At 27.9% G+C, this 14,817-nt stretch overlaps 1 protein-coding gene and 1 long non-coding RNA gene across 2 annotated transcripts; one reads left to right on the forward strand and one right to left on the reverse strand.

The window, feature by feature from the left end:
- Positions 1-949: 949 nt before the first annotated feature.
- LOC132928642 (uncharacterized) lies at positions 950-5,240 on the reverse strand. Its single transcript, XR_009662054.1, has 3 exons — positions 5,106-5,240; positions 2,018-2,286; positions 950-1,109 (listed from the first exon to the last, which is right to left on the reverse strand). It is a non-coding gene; the product is annotated as an uncharacterized LOC132928642 (long non-coding RNA).
- On the forward strand, positions 5,148-14,004 carry LOC132928641 (UDP-glycosyltransferase UGT5-like). The gene is made up of 6 exons (XM_060993450.1): positions 5,148-5,309; positions 6,388-6,640; positions 7,970-8,562; positions 9,377-9,599; positions 11,041-11,260; positions 13,493-14,004. Exons 1-6 carry the CDS (start codon positions 5,271-5,273, stop codon positions 13,794-13,796), a joined length of 1,632 nt encoding a protein of 543 aa, XP_060849433.1. The 5' UTR covers positions 5,148-5,270; the 3' UTR covers positions 13,797-14,004.
- Positions 14,005-14,817: the final 813 nt, after the last annotated feature.

Below are 14,817 nucleotides of genomic sequence, written 5' to 3' on the forward strand. Positions count from 1 at the left end.
AATTTATAATTATATAATATAGAGCCACAGAATTGTTTCCAAATGAGAAATGGTTCTAACAGCTGTTGATCCCGTGTTAGGATTTGTGAAAAGTGATATGAGTATATAATATTATGGCTAAACAATTATAGACTTAAGCCATCAAAAATTATTTAATAATAAAAAATAAAATAAATGCATTTTTTACGACTTAGGTAAAATATAATTCTTTAATTTAAACATAAATTTAAAACATTACGATAGGTGGTGGTGATACTGAAAAATGGGTGGTAAGCTTTAATTAAATCTTTGCAACTTTAATATTAATTCGTTATTATTGTAACTAGTTAAACTAAAATAAACAATTTTATAGTTAATTATATTTTATCGTGAAAGTGCCATGCTACTGATGTTTTTAAGTAGGTAATCAGAGCATTTTGTATTATATTATTAATCTATTTCATAATATTAACAGTACATAATTTTAAGGTACAACGATATGTGTTATCGATTTAAAAATTATTTTTTATAAAAACTATTTTTTTAAATTTTTAACCTCGTTTATTTTAATTTTTTCACTGTCGACTTCATCTTGACGTATGACGATTCTTGTTAATTTCCAAAGAAGATTTGTACATTTACATGTCAACTGTTACAGCAAAATATACGGTTTGACTTGTTGTGCGCTGGATATGTCTAGTTAAGCATCAAATCAAATTTACATCAAAAATAACGAGCACATATTATATACGACATACGTATATATATTACGTTACATATACATATTATGTATGTATAACAAAAAACAACGATCGATGAAGTATAACTTTGTATTTTGTAATATGCACGCACATAATTTAAATAATTAAATAATTATAGAGGTATATTTATAGTCTGTAAATCTATGATTTGAGTTATATCTAGTTTACCTTGTATTTATATAAATTGTATACAATAAAATACATCATAATTTCACGTAGCCATTTATTTTATTTGTACATAATAGGTAATTTTGTCAAAGACTTTCATGTTATATTTTAGTTTCAAAACAATTTTCTGTTTGTCTTCACAACGACATTTTCTTTAATTGGTAATGTTTTGTAAATGACAGCATTTCAGCATGTATTTTTCTGAAAACATATTAATAAATATAAAATTGTAATTATTTTTTTTTGTAATTTATAAGTTTAAATCGAAAAAACTGGGAATCATTCAGCTGTATAATAGGGCAAGGTAAATTATTGTATACGAAAAGTAATTTTAAGCGGAGACGGTATTTTGTTAACATCTATTTCTAAGGATATTTTATAATTTATTTATATGACTATTAGTAATATAGTAAGACGCAAATTGAATCTATTTTTGACAAAAAAATTGTATATTAAATTACATTGTAATTTTTAGTATTGTTTTTAACTTATAAGGCAACTTTCGTACGAGTACAGGTGTACAGTAAATGGCAATGATTCGTGGTTTAAATAGATAATAAGTCTAAACATTATAAATAATTTAAAATGTGTAGAAAATAAAAATATATGTATGTTTTTTTTTATATTTATTATTTTATTGTATTAAGCAGTTTATTACAATTAAGTCGAACAATAAGTGAACTTGATAGTACTATCAATAGATTATTGAAATTATATGTGCATAGGGGATAGGGGGGGAAATAACATGACAAGAGTGACCGAGTGAAAAGTTCTCCGATTGAAGGAACTTCTATATAATTTTAGTAAATATTATTTAAGACTAAAGGTGAAGAGAATGTGGACAACAGTTAGATAGTTATGGGTAATATTGTGTTTATGTATATGTATGATGTAATGGTGTAGTGTTTCAAGTTCCTAAGATTAATTTATTTTATTGTATTTATTGTTTTCGAATCACAATAATATAAGTAAGATTTTTATTAAATGATAAAATCGTTATTTTTCGTTTAAATATCTAATTTAGTCAATTATTGAATTTTAAAATTAGGTACAATATTATTCCATCAACCTTTACTGACCATATCCAGTATAATGTGTACAATACTTACGGTGGCTTTGCAACCGCGATATTTTCTGTTGGTCATCAAACCGTGTTTACAATGCATTTTGTCGTGTTGTGTTTATATTACGTTTAATAGGTACGTAAGTAAAACAGTGGTCGTCGTCCTATTCCTGTCGATTTTTGATTGGACAGTTTTAACGTCGCATGCCAAGAGGACGTTTATAGTGATATGTTGTGAGTCAAAACTTCATAATACACACATATATATTATATATAGTGAAACCAGTTTTGAACGATCATCCATGCCGTCTCCAGCTAGACGAAATAAAAACATATACGTTATACCAGTGCTAACAAAAAGGAATTTTTAAAACTGCCAACGTGTTTTTGCAAACACAATTAAAAAAAATTAAAATAAATGTTCCGTTTATTAATACTACCTATATATTGTCTATACAAATTACGATTTATCACTGATTAAAATGCTTTATTTTTTTCTAGAGCCTTTTTTTTTAATTAAATAATATTGTTTGCAGTTTGCTGTTAATTGAAGCTAAATTATAATAACATATAAATCTATCAAAGTAATTAACCCAATTTGATAAAAATGGAATAGAATAATTCACGATGATATATAAAAAAAAAAATAAAAGCATATACATTTGTTTTAAATTAAACCAAATACATGCGTAAAATAATGATACATAGATATCTCTGAGAACTAACTTATTTTAGGTATTGACCAAAATATGTTTATTTAGAACTGCCCATTTTGGTTAGCACTATCCGTAAGTTGTATAATGTAACTATGATTTCTTATTCTTTTTAAAATTGCGCCGAAAGAGCACTAAGAACTGTTCAACTTTTATAGTTACGTGGTGAGATCTACCGGATTGCTTTGAAACGTTTTTCGCTTTTTCCGTTTTCGTGATTATTTACTTATCACAATAGGTTTTATAATATAATAAATGTTAAAAGTCTAAAAGTTTTTAAGCAGCGAGCATTGCATTATTATATATTAATATTAAAATTTTTTTTTACTGTTTTCAGTATCAAACAAAAAATGTTGAAAAATGTCGATTGAAACTTTAGATAATACCACACAATAACACAGTGATTCTTGACCTTTTTGGAATGACGGAAAACTTAACATTTTATAAAGTTTTCGCGGAACACGGCCGTAAACAACAGTAATTATATACATTTTTTAATTTTTTTATATTTTTCTTACTGATTTTAAGATTTTTGCGGAACACCGGTTAAGAACCACGGCTATAATGTATATTGTATAATGACATGATAGGTACTGTCGTATAGACTTGAACGCTAAAATTATCCAAAATCTGTGATATTACCTAGATGGCTAGATGGCAAGATAATTTTGATATTACGATAAGTAGGTAGAGTATGCTGAGTATGATGTAGTTATGTATCAGTATTGTATTTATTTGGTGCAGTTGGTGCAACCTCTTAGCAAATGATTAGTTTCCAATTAAAAACATTGAAATTACAATACAGACTATGATACAGGTAGCATAGGTAATATTTAAGTAATTTAGTCATAATCAGGGATTCGAAATCAGAATTCTAGAACAATTGTGAATTAGTCAATTATTATAGAATACGAATAAAAATAGCAGGGTAAGTTATACATTTGTTATTTGCATTAAAAATTCCAAATATAATATTATATTGTATTGCATATTTTTGCATAATTTTGCATATCGTAAATATTTTATAGTTTTTTATTGCTTTGTTTCCTCAGTTTGGTATATTTTTTATTTACTTACATAGGTACATTAAATATAATTTATTTTGTGTTTTTCATAAATAATCTTGTTATTTTAATGAAAATAGTAGAAAAAATACTATGAGAATATATAGATAATAAAAATATCCATAATTCGTTACATTCAATCGATGTCTTACTAATTGTCTTAGTTCAAATTATTTTTTTTTCTTTCTTTTTATTAATCTAAAAAAGAAATAATAGATGAATTTTTCATGTTTTTATGGTATATTATAGCGTACATTTTAAAATTTTTTTAACTGATATTAGTGATATTATAGCATATATTTTAGTGCCTACTTTTTATAGTGTTATAAAATCCTAGCCCTTGTCATAATAGTAAATATAGCAATACAGCAACTTTACCTTATATTATATTATAACACTACTATAAATTTCAAATTTGCATTAATAATATAATTTAACAAGTGATTTGAATTTCTTATACTTTCATTAAATTATGTGACAACATATAAGTTGATTTGCATTTATTTGTACCTATAATTACATAGGTATGATACAAATAAAATAAAAATCTTTATAGTTAATATTTCATAAAAAAAAATATCTAAATCCAATCATTTATATTTTTTATCATTTCTTGTATTATCAATGTCTTATTTATTTATAATTCACATTTTTAAAGTATTTAAGCCTTTTATAGTACATACATTAATTAGATATTAAATTTTAAATACAAATATAGTTTATCTACATCTGCGGAATTTTTTTTTTGTTTTACATTATGGTTTATCGTAAAAATTTCATACTCCAGATACTTTTCATTATTCGAAATATTATATTATTAATATTAAATTTAAAGTGTAGGTATATAAGTATCTGTGAAATCATTTACATAATTAAAATATACATGTAAATTCAACTTAGTTTTAGTAGTGTTACTGTGCCCCCTTCAATCGTCATCACGTCATCAAGTTTCTTTATTTGTTTCTTATTTACTTACATTGATTTTAATTTTGCCGGTTGTAAATGCGCAATTTATTTATTTATTTTTAATGAAAAAAAATTGCCGTATTCCAGAGAAAAAAATGATTATTCGTGAAACTATTCAAACTGTTTATAAATCACACTTCAATTAGTTTTTTTTTTTAAAAAAAAATTATAATATTCCTAACACAATATTGAAGATTGCATCTATTTTATTACCTTGCACAATAATTTATAAATTGAATCGATCTAAATGCTAAGCGTTATCGAACGGTCGGTTATTTTTAATAACAGTTTATATCCTGTAGTAATATAATCATAATACATAGTAGTAATAATAATATGGTATGCGTGCGTGTTTATTAAGATTTTTACTCCCACCGTTATATTATCATACCTACTGTAGTCGCCGTTACGTAACATGACGGTCATTCAGAGTCTGTTGTAAATATTTTATAGTTGTTGATCAGTTCAGTTGTTCAGTATTCCATCGGCTATCAAAACCGGCTGTTGTCCGCAGTGTGGTTTGTTTCGTATTTCTGTTTAGAGCAACAGACGAACCATGAGGATGTTCGCTCTATCAACAGCGTTCTGCAACACCGTAAGTATAATATTATTATTACAAAAAATAATTAAATACCATTTCTTATGTATGTTAAACAGATGATTCAAAATGTATTTAAATACGATCTTGAAAAAACTAAGTACTTTACGAATGGTAAAAAATTTATATTTTAAAACGTAAATTTCGTCTTATAAGTATTTTGTGCTACCATCTAGATTCTAGACAATTAAAAATTCATAATATTTTACAAGGAAATGTGGTGCCATCTATACTATTATCTTTAAGCTTGGTGTGTATCCAAATTGTTAACTTAACATAAGTACTACGCACTACAAAGCTGATAAAATATTTGAAAAAATATATTACCAATCAATACTATATATAAATTATTACCATTTACTGTCTCCAGTATCTATTCACAGTCTGTTAATAAATATGTATTTAAATTCGTATACTCTGATTTTCAATATTTTTTAAGATTACACAATATATTATAATAATATGATATAGTAAAGTAAAAATACTACGTTTTATTTTATTTTGATATTATATTAGTATTAGGTTCCTACAACATTTTTATTACGTATTATATTTGTATTGAACTATAGTCTAATTAATTGTTGTGTTATACTTACAATGTATAGATTTTATTACATGTAGGTAGTAACAGCAGATAATATTCAAAACATTTATAATAATTTTTTTTTTTTTTTTTATTTTTTTACAGTGATAAAAATAAAACAAACAGGAAGTTTTATGTTTAGTAAATATTTAATTGTAAATATGTAGTGACTTCGAATTGACAATACATTTTAAAACAAATAGGTAGTTAATAAATGGTAATTAGCTAAATCAAATATAAATGATGGCCAATGACCAATGGATAACAATTTTAACAATCACCTATCATCATTCATCATACTTGTGTTTTTTGTATACAATACAATTGCATATAATTAAATTGTAAAAAATATTATTATATACAGCGTGTTTATGTAATATATGATTGTATTACATAAATTCACATCGTCCATCAACATAATATATCGTATTTTTGTAGGGAAAAAATCGCTATATAATTTTACTTCTATTTTTATTTCATTTTCATTTTTAGATGCAGCTGTTGACGTTGCTAACATTGTTGTTGTTTGCGGTAAGATCGTCCAGCGAGGGACAGAAGCCACCAGTGAAACAATTGAGTATACTGGCGTTTTTACCGACCGAAGGCAAAAGTCATTTCATGGGCTTCAAACCGTTACTCGAAAATCTTGTTTCCAGAGGACATAATGTCACACTGGTTGCACCGTTTCCACTGGACGGTGCTAAACGGCCGTATCGTCACGTCAAAGTGGAGAAGACGATGGCAGGTAATTATTAAAATATTTCGTAGATTAGTTAAAAGCTTCATTTTCGTTTTCGAAACAAAGCACTGTCGAATTTTATAAAATAAATACTATTTTATTATTTAACTTTTTGGATTTCAATCTTTTTGGTTATTCAATTATGTTAATTATTATTTTATTGTTTAAATAATAACAATTTATACGACGTACAATATGGTATATTGCTTATTATAAGCAACATAAACACATAGGGCAGTAATATTATGTTCTTTTGTGTACTTTTCTATTTAACCTAACCTAACCTTTTATCTTTTAGGTTGTGAACTAAGTGAGGAATGTAATATATACAAATATTGAATATCTTACGTTGGTTTTTAGAAAATGTTTACAATTACATAATTATATACAGTTTTTGAATTCCCTCCGCTTTCACACTGCTTACTGTGTATAGTGTATAACATAGATATAAAATCTCCCTGTGTGTCAATATAATTATTTTTTGTTTAAGCAAAATTGCGGGTATGTGTTAAATCGAAATGCGATATAATTCACACGTATTAATGTACTTTCTGTCGGTATTTATGGACTTTTTTTTTATTATAAGTGGGTTATAGTATGATTACAATTTATAATTTATAAGTGTTAAGTATTTTGAATTTATTTGTAATATTATGTGGTTAATACAATTTTTTTGGAATTTAAAGATGCATATTGTGTATTGTGAGATATTTAACATATACTAAGGAGTTTTATAAGTCGATAAGATAGAAGCATATTGATTGAAGGGAACGAAAAATATTAACGTCTGATAGTAGCTGCACTCTACAATTTTTTATAGCTATAGACAAGGAAAGTTTGGTATTGAATGGCATTATTGGCATTTATAGATTTGATAAGAAATCAAAGTTTATCAACAAGTCATCATAAGACATAAAAAACGTTATTAAAGGTTATTATTAACATTATGTGGTCAATCCATATTCGAGTTTTTTCGTCAAAATTAGGTACCCGTGACTATATTTTTCCGTGGAGTTGTGTCATTGTTCACTTTTTTGTTTCTTTATATTCGACACCACATTCGAAAGCTACAAATAAAACGTATAATTTATAAAGAATTGTGGGTATATAATTGAAGACAGCGCGAGAGTATAAGAGGAAAAATATAGTAGGAAAGCGTAAGCATATCTACACGGATAATCGGTGTACGTTGAATAGTATATAAATAAAGTATATTTAACTATATCATATTATATGGTGGCCGAAAAACTAAAACAATTTGTTAAGCTAATTAAGCACTCTGTGTCTATACGTAGTGATCGTGTATTACTCGTGTATTTTTATTATATGTTCAAGACTTCGACATGCTGAAAGTGGCGAAATACGTGAACCTCGTACCGACGCCGGTGCACTTGTGGTGGTTTGGGCCGCACATCAGCGAGACGAGCTTGGACAAACCGTCGGTGGCGGACTTCATCAGGACCGACCGGTCGTCGTTCGACTTGGTGATGTTCGAAAACTTCTTCCACGAGTGTTTCGTGGCCATCGGACACAAGTACGGCGCCCCCGTGGTGCAGCTGCTGCCGTTCTCCGCCAACTCGAGGGTGTCGCAGTGGCAGAGCAACCCGTACAACCCCGCCTATATACCGGACCTGGTCAGCACGTTCGGGTCGAACATGACGTTCGCGCAGCGCACCACCAACGCGGTGTCCGCGTTCTTCTACACGACCGTCTCCCGGCTGGTGTACATGCCCCGGCAGCGGGCCGTTGCCGAAAAACACTTCGTTTACCCGGGACACGAAAGCCGGCCCGATCTCATCGACATGCTCCGGAACGTATCGCTGACGCTGGTCAACAGTCACCCGGTCGTCGGTTCGGCCGTGCCGATGGTGCCCAGCTACGTACACGTGGCCGGCATGCACTGCGTGCCCGCCGGTCCGTTGCCTGAAGTAATAATAATATAATATTATATAATATATGCTTTGACGATAATCTACCGCGTATTGAAGTAGGTATAGCCCAAGCACTGCGCGCGTCATCGATTTTTCCTCATTTTTATTTTCTAATTTAAATATAGATAGACGATTTAAATTACACCGACATTTCTGTCCCGATATTCACGACACTCATTTTTTTTTTTTTACGAATACAGACACTAAAATATGATTATGGTTCTTATTGCGGTAAAAACCACACGAGGTTATTAGCAGAGATAAGATGTCGATGCACTAAAAAAGTATCAAAACTGTTCGTAAACAAAATTTAGTATAAACATTTAAATTTTAAGTTTAATTTACAGTAAATATATATATATATATATGAAATTATTATAAATAAATTAAAAAGTAAAATATAAATAAAAAAAAAATCAGTTTTCATTCAACTAATAAGTAATAACTAATGACATTTGTTACAACGACAAAACCCACCAATAATAATAATACAATTTTTTGTTTGAAAAAATTTCCTTTAAAATCTAAAATTCGAGAAAAATGTCCCACGCTGTACAAATACTACTAAAACTGACTTGTATGATATGAAAAAAATGACATAAAATTATACTAAAAATAATAAATTAATAACTTATTAGATATTATAAAGTTACCTATAGGTTAGATTACTTGTAGGTATTCTGGTATTCGTCAGTTGAGTATAGTGCTGTAGTTTGCCTGTGTTTAGTTGCAGTTATCATAAAGTAGAATCACGTGGATCTACTTTCCAACCATTGAAAATTAATTCCTCATCTTCTGGTGTGTCTTACAGGACCTGAAGCAGATAATGGATAATTCTAAAGAAGGTGTAGTCTATTTCAGTTTAGGATCAGTGGTAAAATCATCCAAAATGCCCAAGGAAACAGTGTCACTATTACTGTCAGAACTCTCGAAAATCGAACAGACTGTCCTATGGAAATGGGAAGCGGAAGACGTACCGCAACTACCCAAGAATGTCATCATTCGAAAATGGTTTCCCCAAAATGACATACTAGGTACGTATTTAATACTTATATTATTGATTTCCCGTTCTTGTAAGAGTTTGATAAGTAAGACGTACTGATTTTTAATTTGACGTAAAATATCCGGAAATACATCAACAGAAATACAGAGAGGTGTAAGTTCTCACAAAAAAAGAAATTACTGTGACATTTTATTATATTATTGTTTGTAGATATATTGACGTAAATATAGGTAAAAGTCAATTTTTCAATTTCAAAACTGAATTAATTTAAAACGTTTGTTATCGAATATTTGTTAACATAAAAAATATATACACAGCACCCATACGTAAACATATGTCTTTTTCTAATAAAAAAAAAATCATTTATGTCTAGTTAGATAAGTTGATTTTTTTAAAAGAATTAAATTAACAGTTTTACAGAATATAAATTGCTTTAAATATATTTTACACCATTTCAGCTATCCAATATAAATTGATAAGTATATATATATATATATATATATGCATATTTAAATTCTGAATTGCTTTTGTGTGTATTGAACATTAATTATTACTTACTATTGTATTTTGATAAATAATAATTATTCAATATACACTCAAGCTGCAAAAAATGTATATTATTCATATAAGTAAATTACACAATACACATTGATTAATGATTGTAAATTTAGTGTTATTAAATACGTTTAATAAACTATATCACTATAAAAAATAATGCTCGCGCTTAAAAATTGTTAACTCATATTATTCTTTTTATATATTTTACTCTGTTAATATGAATTTAGATAAACAATCATTGTTATTAAACAAAATAACGTTTAAATTATTACGATTTATGTAATGTATTCAAAGGAAGGAGAGGAAAGTTCCAATAGACTTTAACACCGGGAAAATAGATAACAGGTAGTAGGATCACGTAACCGCTCGTGGCACTGCAGGTTGAGACTTTAAATTACAATGAACGCAAAAAAAAAACATAATAATATTATAATATTATTTATATTATTTATAATTACTAATTACTACTGTTCATAGGTTACGGGTAAAGTTTAAAATAAGGAAATGTATTAGAATAGTTCTCAAATTATATAATACTATATGGATAACGTAGAAATGATTTCAATATAATAAATATATTATTTAACTTTTGTCATAATGATGATGTGTCAACATGATAGGTAGTAAAATAATAAAATAGTATAGATTTTATTATTAGATAATATTGATTTTAGTAGGTAGGTATTAAAGATATATTGAATTTAAAACTGCCCAATCATAGTTTTTTACGATATCTGCAAACGTGTTTCAATGCAAAAATTAGACTTATTATAATGCTAATTGCATTGGAGATGTTTGTAAAGAGAGTCGAAGAAGAAAAATGTTTATTCGTTATTTATTTTCAGAAATTTCCAGACACTATTGAAAATGCTAGGATTTTTTATTTCCAGCAGAATAATAATATTTTTGCTTAGGTCATCCAAATTGCAAATTATTCATCACGCACGGTGGAGTACAAAGCACCACCGAGTCCGTCTACCACGGAGTGCCCATGTTAGCCATACCCGTTTTTGGTGACCAAAAGGGTAATTCACTACGTGCACAGTACAGAGGCATAGCTATACAAGTGCCGTACTTTGAATTGACACACGAAGCGTTTGGCAGTGCACTGCACAAGCTGCTCATCGATCCAACGTGAGTATAACATGTGCATAATACCATGGATAAGTATATAAATATAATATAAAAAACGTACTTACAACACCCGGTTGTGGCTTTGAGGGAAGGCAAAGTTAAAAAAAAATATAATATGTTTATTAGTGAAAGAAAAAAAAATTTGGTAGCAACAAAAGGCATAGTCTATACTGACCTCGCTAAAATTATAACTATTGGTAGTTCATTTATAACTTAAATATAAACTAAGAAATCATTATCTGCTTAACATATCAATAAATGTCAAAGATATTTTATGAATTAAAATGTGATTGTATTTAATTAAATAGATTGAATTATTTCATCGATTACGCAGAGCAGAGTAACAGATGAAAAATATAAACAGTATATGGCATAATAATTATGTTTTCTGAGACCAAAACAAAATAATATGTACCTACCTATGTATTATGTACATAAAAAGTATATAAATTTTAAATGTCTGCAAAATTTTCATATCGTTCACTATTTTGTGCATGTTATTTTAATTTAATGTCTATTTAATTTGTCAGCATTAAACAACTCCAGACGTAAATACACTGCAGTTATAGGCAACACGTAGTGGAGGGAATAAGTCCCACACAACCTATACATACCTATATAACCCACCTTGAATATGCATATAACTATACTTATTTAATTTAAAATATACTCTAATATAAAATATCATTACACGATTACAACCGTGGTTTAATTAATATTAATAATATTATAGTATACGCTGTTGCATTGTCGCTCAATGTACTTATCTCTTATCGCTCGTCGTTGAAATTCCGTTTCATTTATCATTTATTCGATTTCATTTTAATGTCCTCGGCATTATATTATACATTTTTTTTATGAGAATTGTGTGTATATGTGTGTGTTAGGTAAAAATATTGGATAGAACTAGGTGTATTAAACTCATTTAATAGGGTTTTCTTATTCTTAATATAATGAAAATTCATCATACATAGTATTTTCATTAATAAAAGGTAAGGTTTTTATTTATTTTTCCAACAATACATTTTGAAGAAAACATAATGAAAAACTTGTTCGTTTTATTTTTTGATTGGTTACGAGTTTAATTTAAAAGTTCCAGGACTAAGTTTAACTTTATTTTTACTTCTTAAGGACCTATCTTAGAAACTTGTTTGGTTTATTTGTTTTAGTATTTTATAGATGTGAATACAGTGGTTGGTCTGTAATTTTAGAATTGTTTAAATATTACGTAACTTATTAAATTTAAATTTTATAAAATTTGAACATTTAATAGTAGGTATATATTTTTATAATATATATAATCAACGATAATTACCTATTATATGTAGGCTTATATTCTATAATCGAATCTATAGTTTTCTAAGTTTTCTAACTATTTTTATTACTAAAAAATACATAATATACTGATATTAAATTGGTATAATATTTAAATTAAAATATTTATAAATTTTTTGTATTTTCCGATATTGAAGCTTGGACATAAGTAAAGTTATCCATTTACCCATTAAACTCAATTTTTACTCAGTAATGATAAGTAGTATATTACGTATTATGTATAAATAGTTAACCTATACTTTAGAATAGAGGGTTGTTTTTACAAAATATATAACTATTTAATACTTTTTTGTGCATGAAAAATTTCAATTGTCTTCTAAGTTGAAACACGGATGGATGTCTATAGTAAATAATAATATACTTTTCGATTGATCAAAATGATCAGTTTTAGACTTATTTGAAAATGCTTTTTTTTTTGTTTTTTAACACAACGCAACTTTAATAATTATACTCACATTATACTTATAGATATAATAATAATATGATTTTGGGTCAAGGCATTAATTTACGATCGAGACTAATATAATAATTCTTTGGCTGACTATAATATTCTCAAAGGAGAGGAGAGTTAATGAAAATATTTAACTTGAGTAAAGATGAGTAAACACAAGATCGTTAAGTTAGAAGTTATAAATAGTTAATAAATAATCAATTTGACCTACGGAGTTTAAGTTTACGCCTATGGCAATAGGTTCTAACTTAACTCGTGCAGTCCGAAAAAAAATCTACTTATTTTTAATCAGTTCTACGTGGACCTGCACATAGCAGTTCTATTCAATATTTCTCAAACAATTTAAACATTATTTCTATACGCGAGATTCGTTGAATATATTATGTAGTATAAATATATGTGATTAAAGTATAATATTATATCGTACCGTTTGTTCAATGCGACAGGTACCGGGAAAACGCCAAAAAGTCGTCGGTCCTGTTCAGGGACAACCCGTTGCCGCCGCTGGAAAAGGCTGTATTTTGGATCGAGTACGTTGCCAGGCACGGCGGTGCGAAACATCTACGGACGGCCGCCAACGACCTTTATTGGTTCCAGTACATGCTTTTGGACGTCCTGTTGCTGGTGTTATTCGTGATCGTATTGATGGTGTGGATTACCAAAAAAATGCTTTGTTGCGTGTTCAGCCGGTGTTGTCGTCGTGGCCGAAATGTTGCCTCGCCGCCAGCAGCGGGGAAAAAAACACAGTGATATGATAATGAGCACAGCCCAATATGCAGTCGACTATCGTTCCGCTCGAAGTTCAAAAAGAAAAAAAATCGAGTTAGTAATTAAAAATGTCAGTGTCAAAAAAAAAATCAATCTATATATATATATATATTATAATCTATAAATAGTATACCGCGTTATGCTGAAGAATAATTTTTAATATTCGAAATAATATTGAAAGTCGACTTATCGTATTGTTTATTGTATATACCAACCTAATTATCAACATTGCTTGAAATCAAATTTAAATATTGATAAAAACCTTCTGAGAAATCGAAAGCAACATTAATATCGACATTTTTTTTTTTTGTATTTAATGTTATTTAACATTTTTATTGTGATTGAAACAATTAGATAAAACCAATAATATTTGTATCAAAATAATAGTTATTTTATAGTTTCCATTTACAATCCATTTAAAATTTAAACGTCTATAAACCAACATGCAAAACGTCTAATATTGTTCATCAGTAAGTATAATAAGTTAACTAATATTTCATTTTCTTAGGTTTATTTCACAGCTATACGTTACGACACCGCGCAAACGATGACGCTCCTATACGTAGGCTTATTGTGTGTACAGATAAAATTAAAATCGCAAAAATAATATTTTAAATCGAAAAACAATGGTATAAGTCTACTTAAAAATCGTTAAACGATAATTAAATAAATCGGTATTGTACAAAGATAAAAATAATATATAAAATTATAAAATCGATGTATCATTTTTTATTTGAATTAGAAAAGAAAACGAATATCAAAAGTGAAACTGAAATTAAAATCAAAAAATGTAATTTTGATTCCAAAAGCCCTGATCCATTATTTACTATAAATTTCGACGAAACCATGAACGTCTTTCCATTACATTTATTACTTTTACACGATATTATTATGAATTATAATAGGTTAGGTTAAATAGGTTACATTACGAATCGCGATAATAATACGTACTACACGTCAATAATCAATATTACTTAATACTTACCTATACCGCAGCGTGAGG

Source organism: Rhopalosiphum padi, chromosome 4 (assembly GCF_020882245.1).
Source record: "Rhopalosiphum padi isolate XX-2018 chromosome 4, ASM2088224v1, whole genome shotgun sequence".
In the NCBI taxonomy this organism is placed as follows: Eukaryota; Metazoa; Arthropoda; class Insecta; order Hemiptera; family Aphididae; genus Rhopalosiphum; species Rhopalosiphum padi.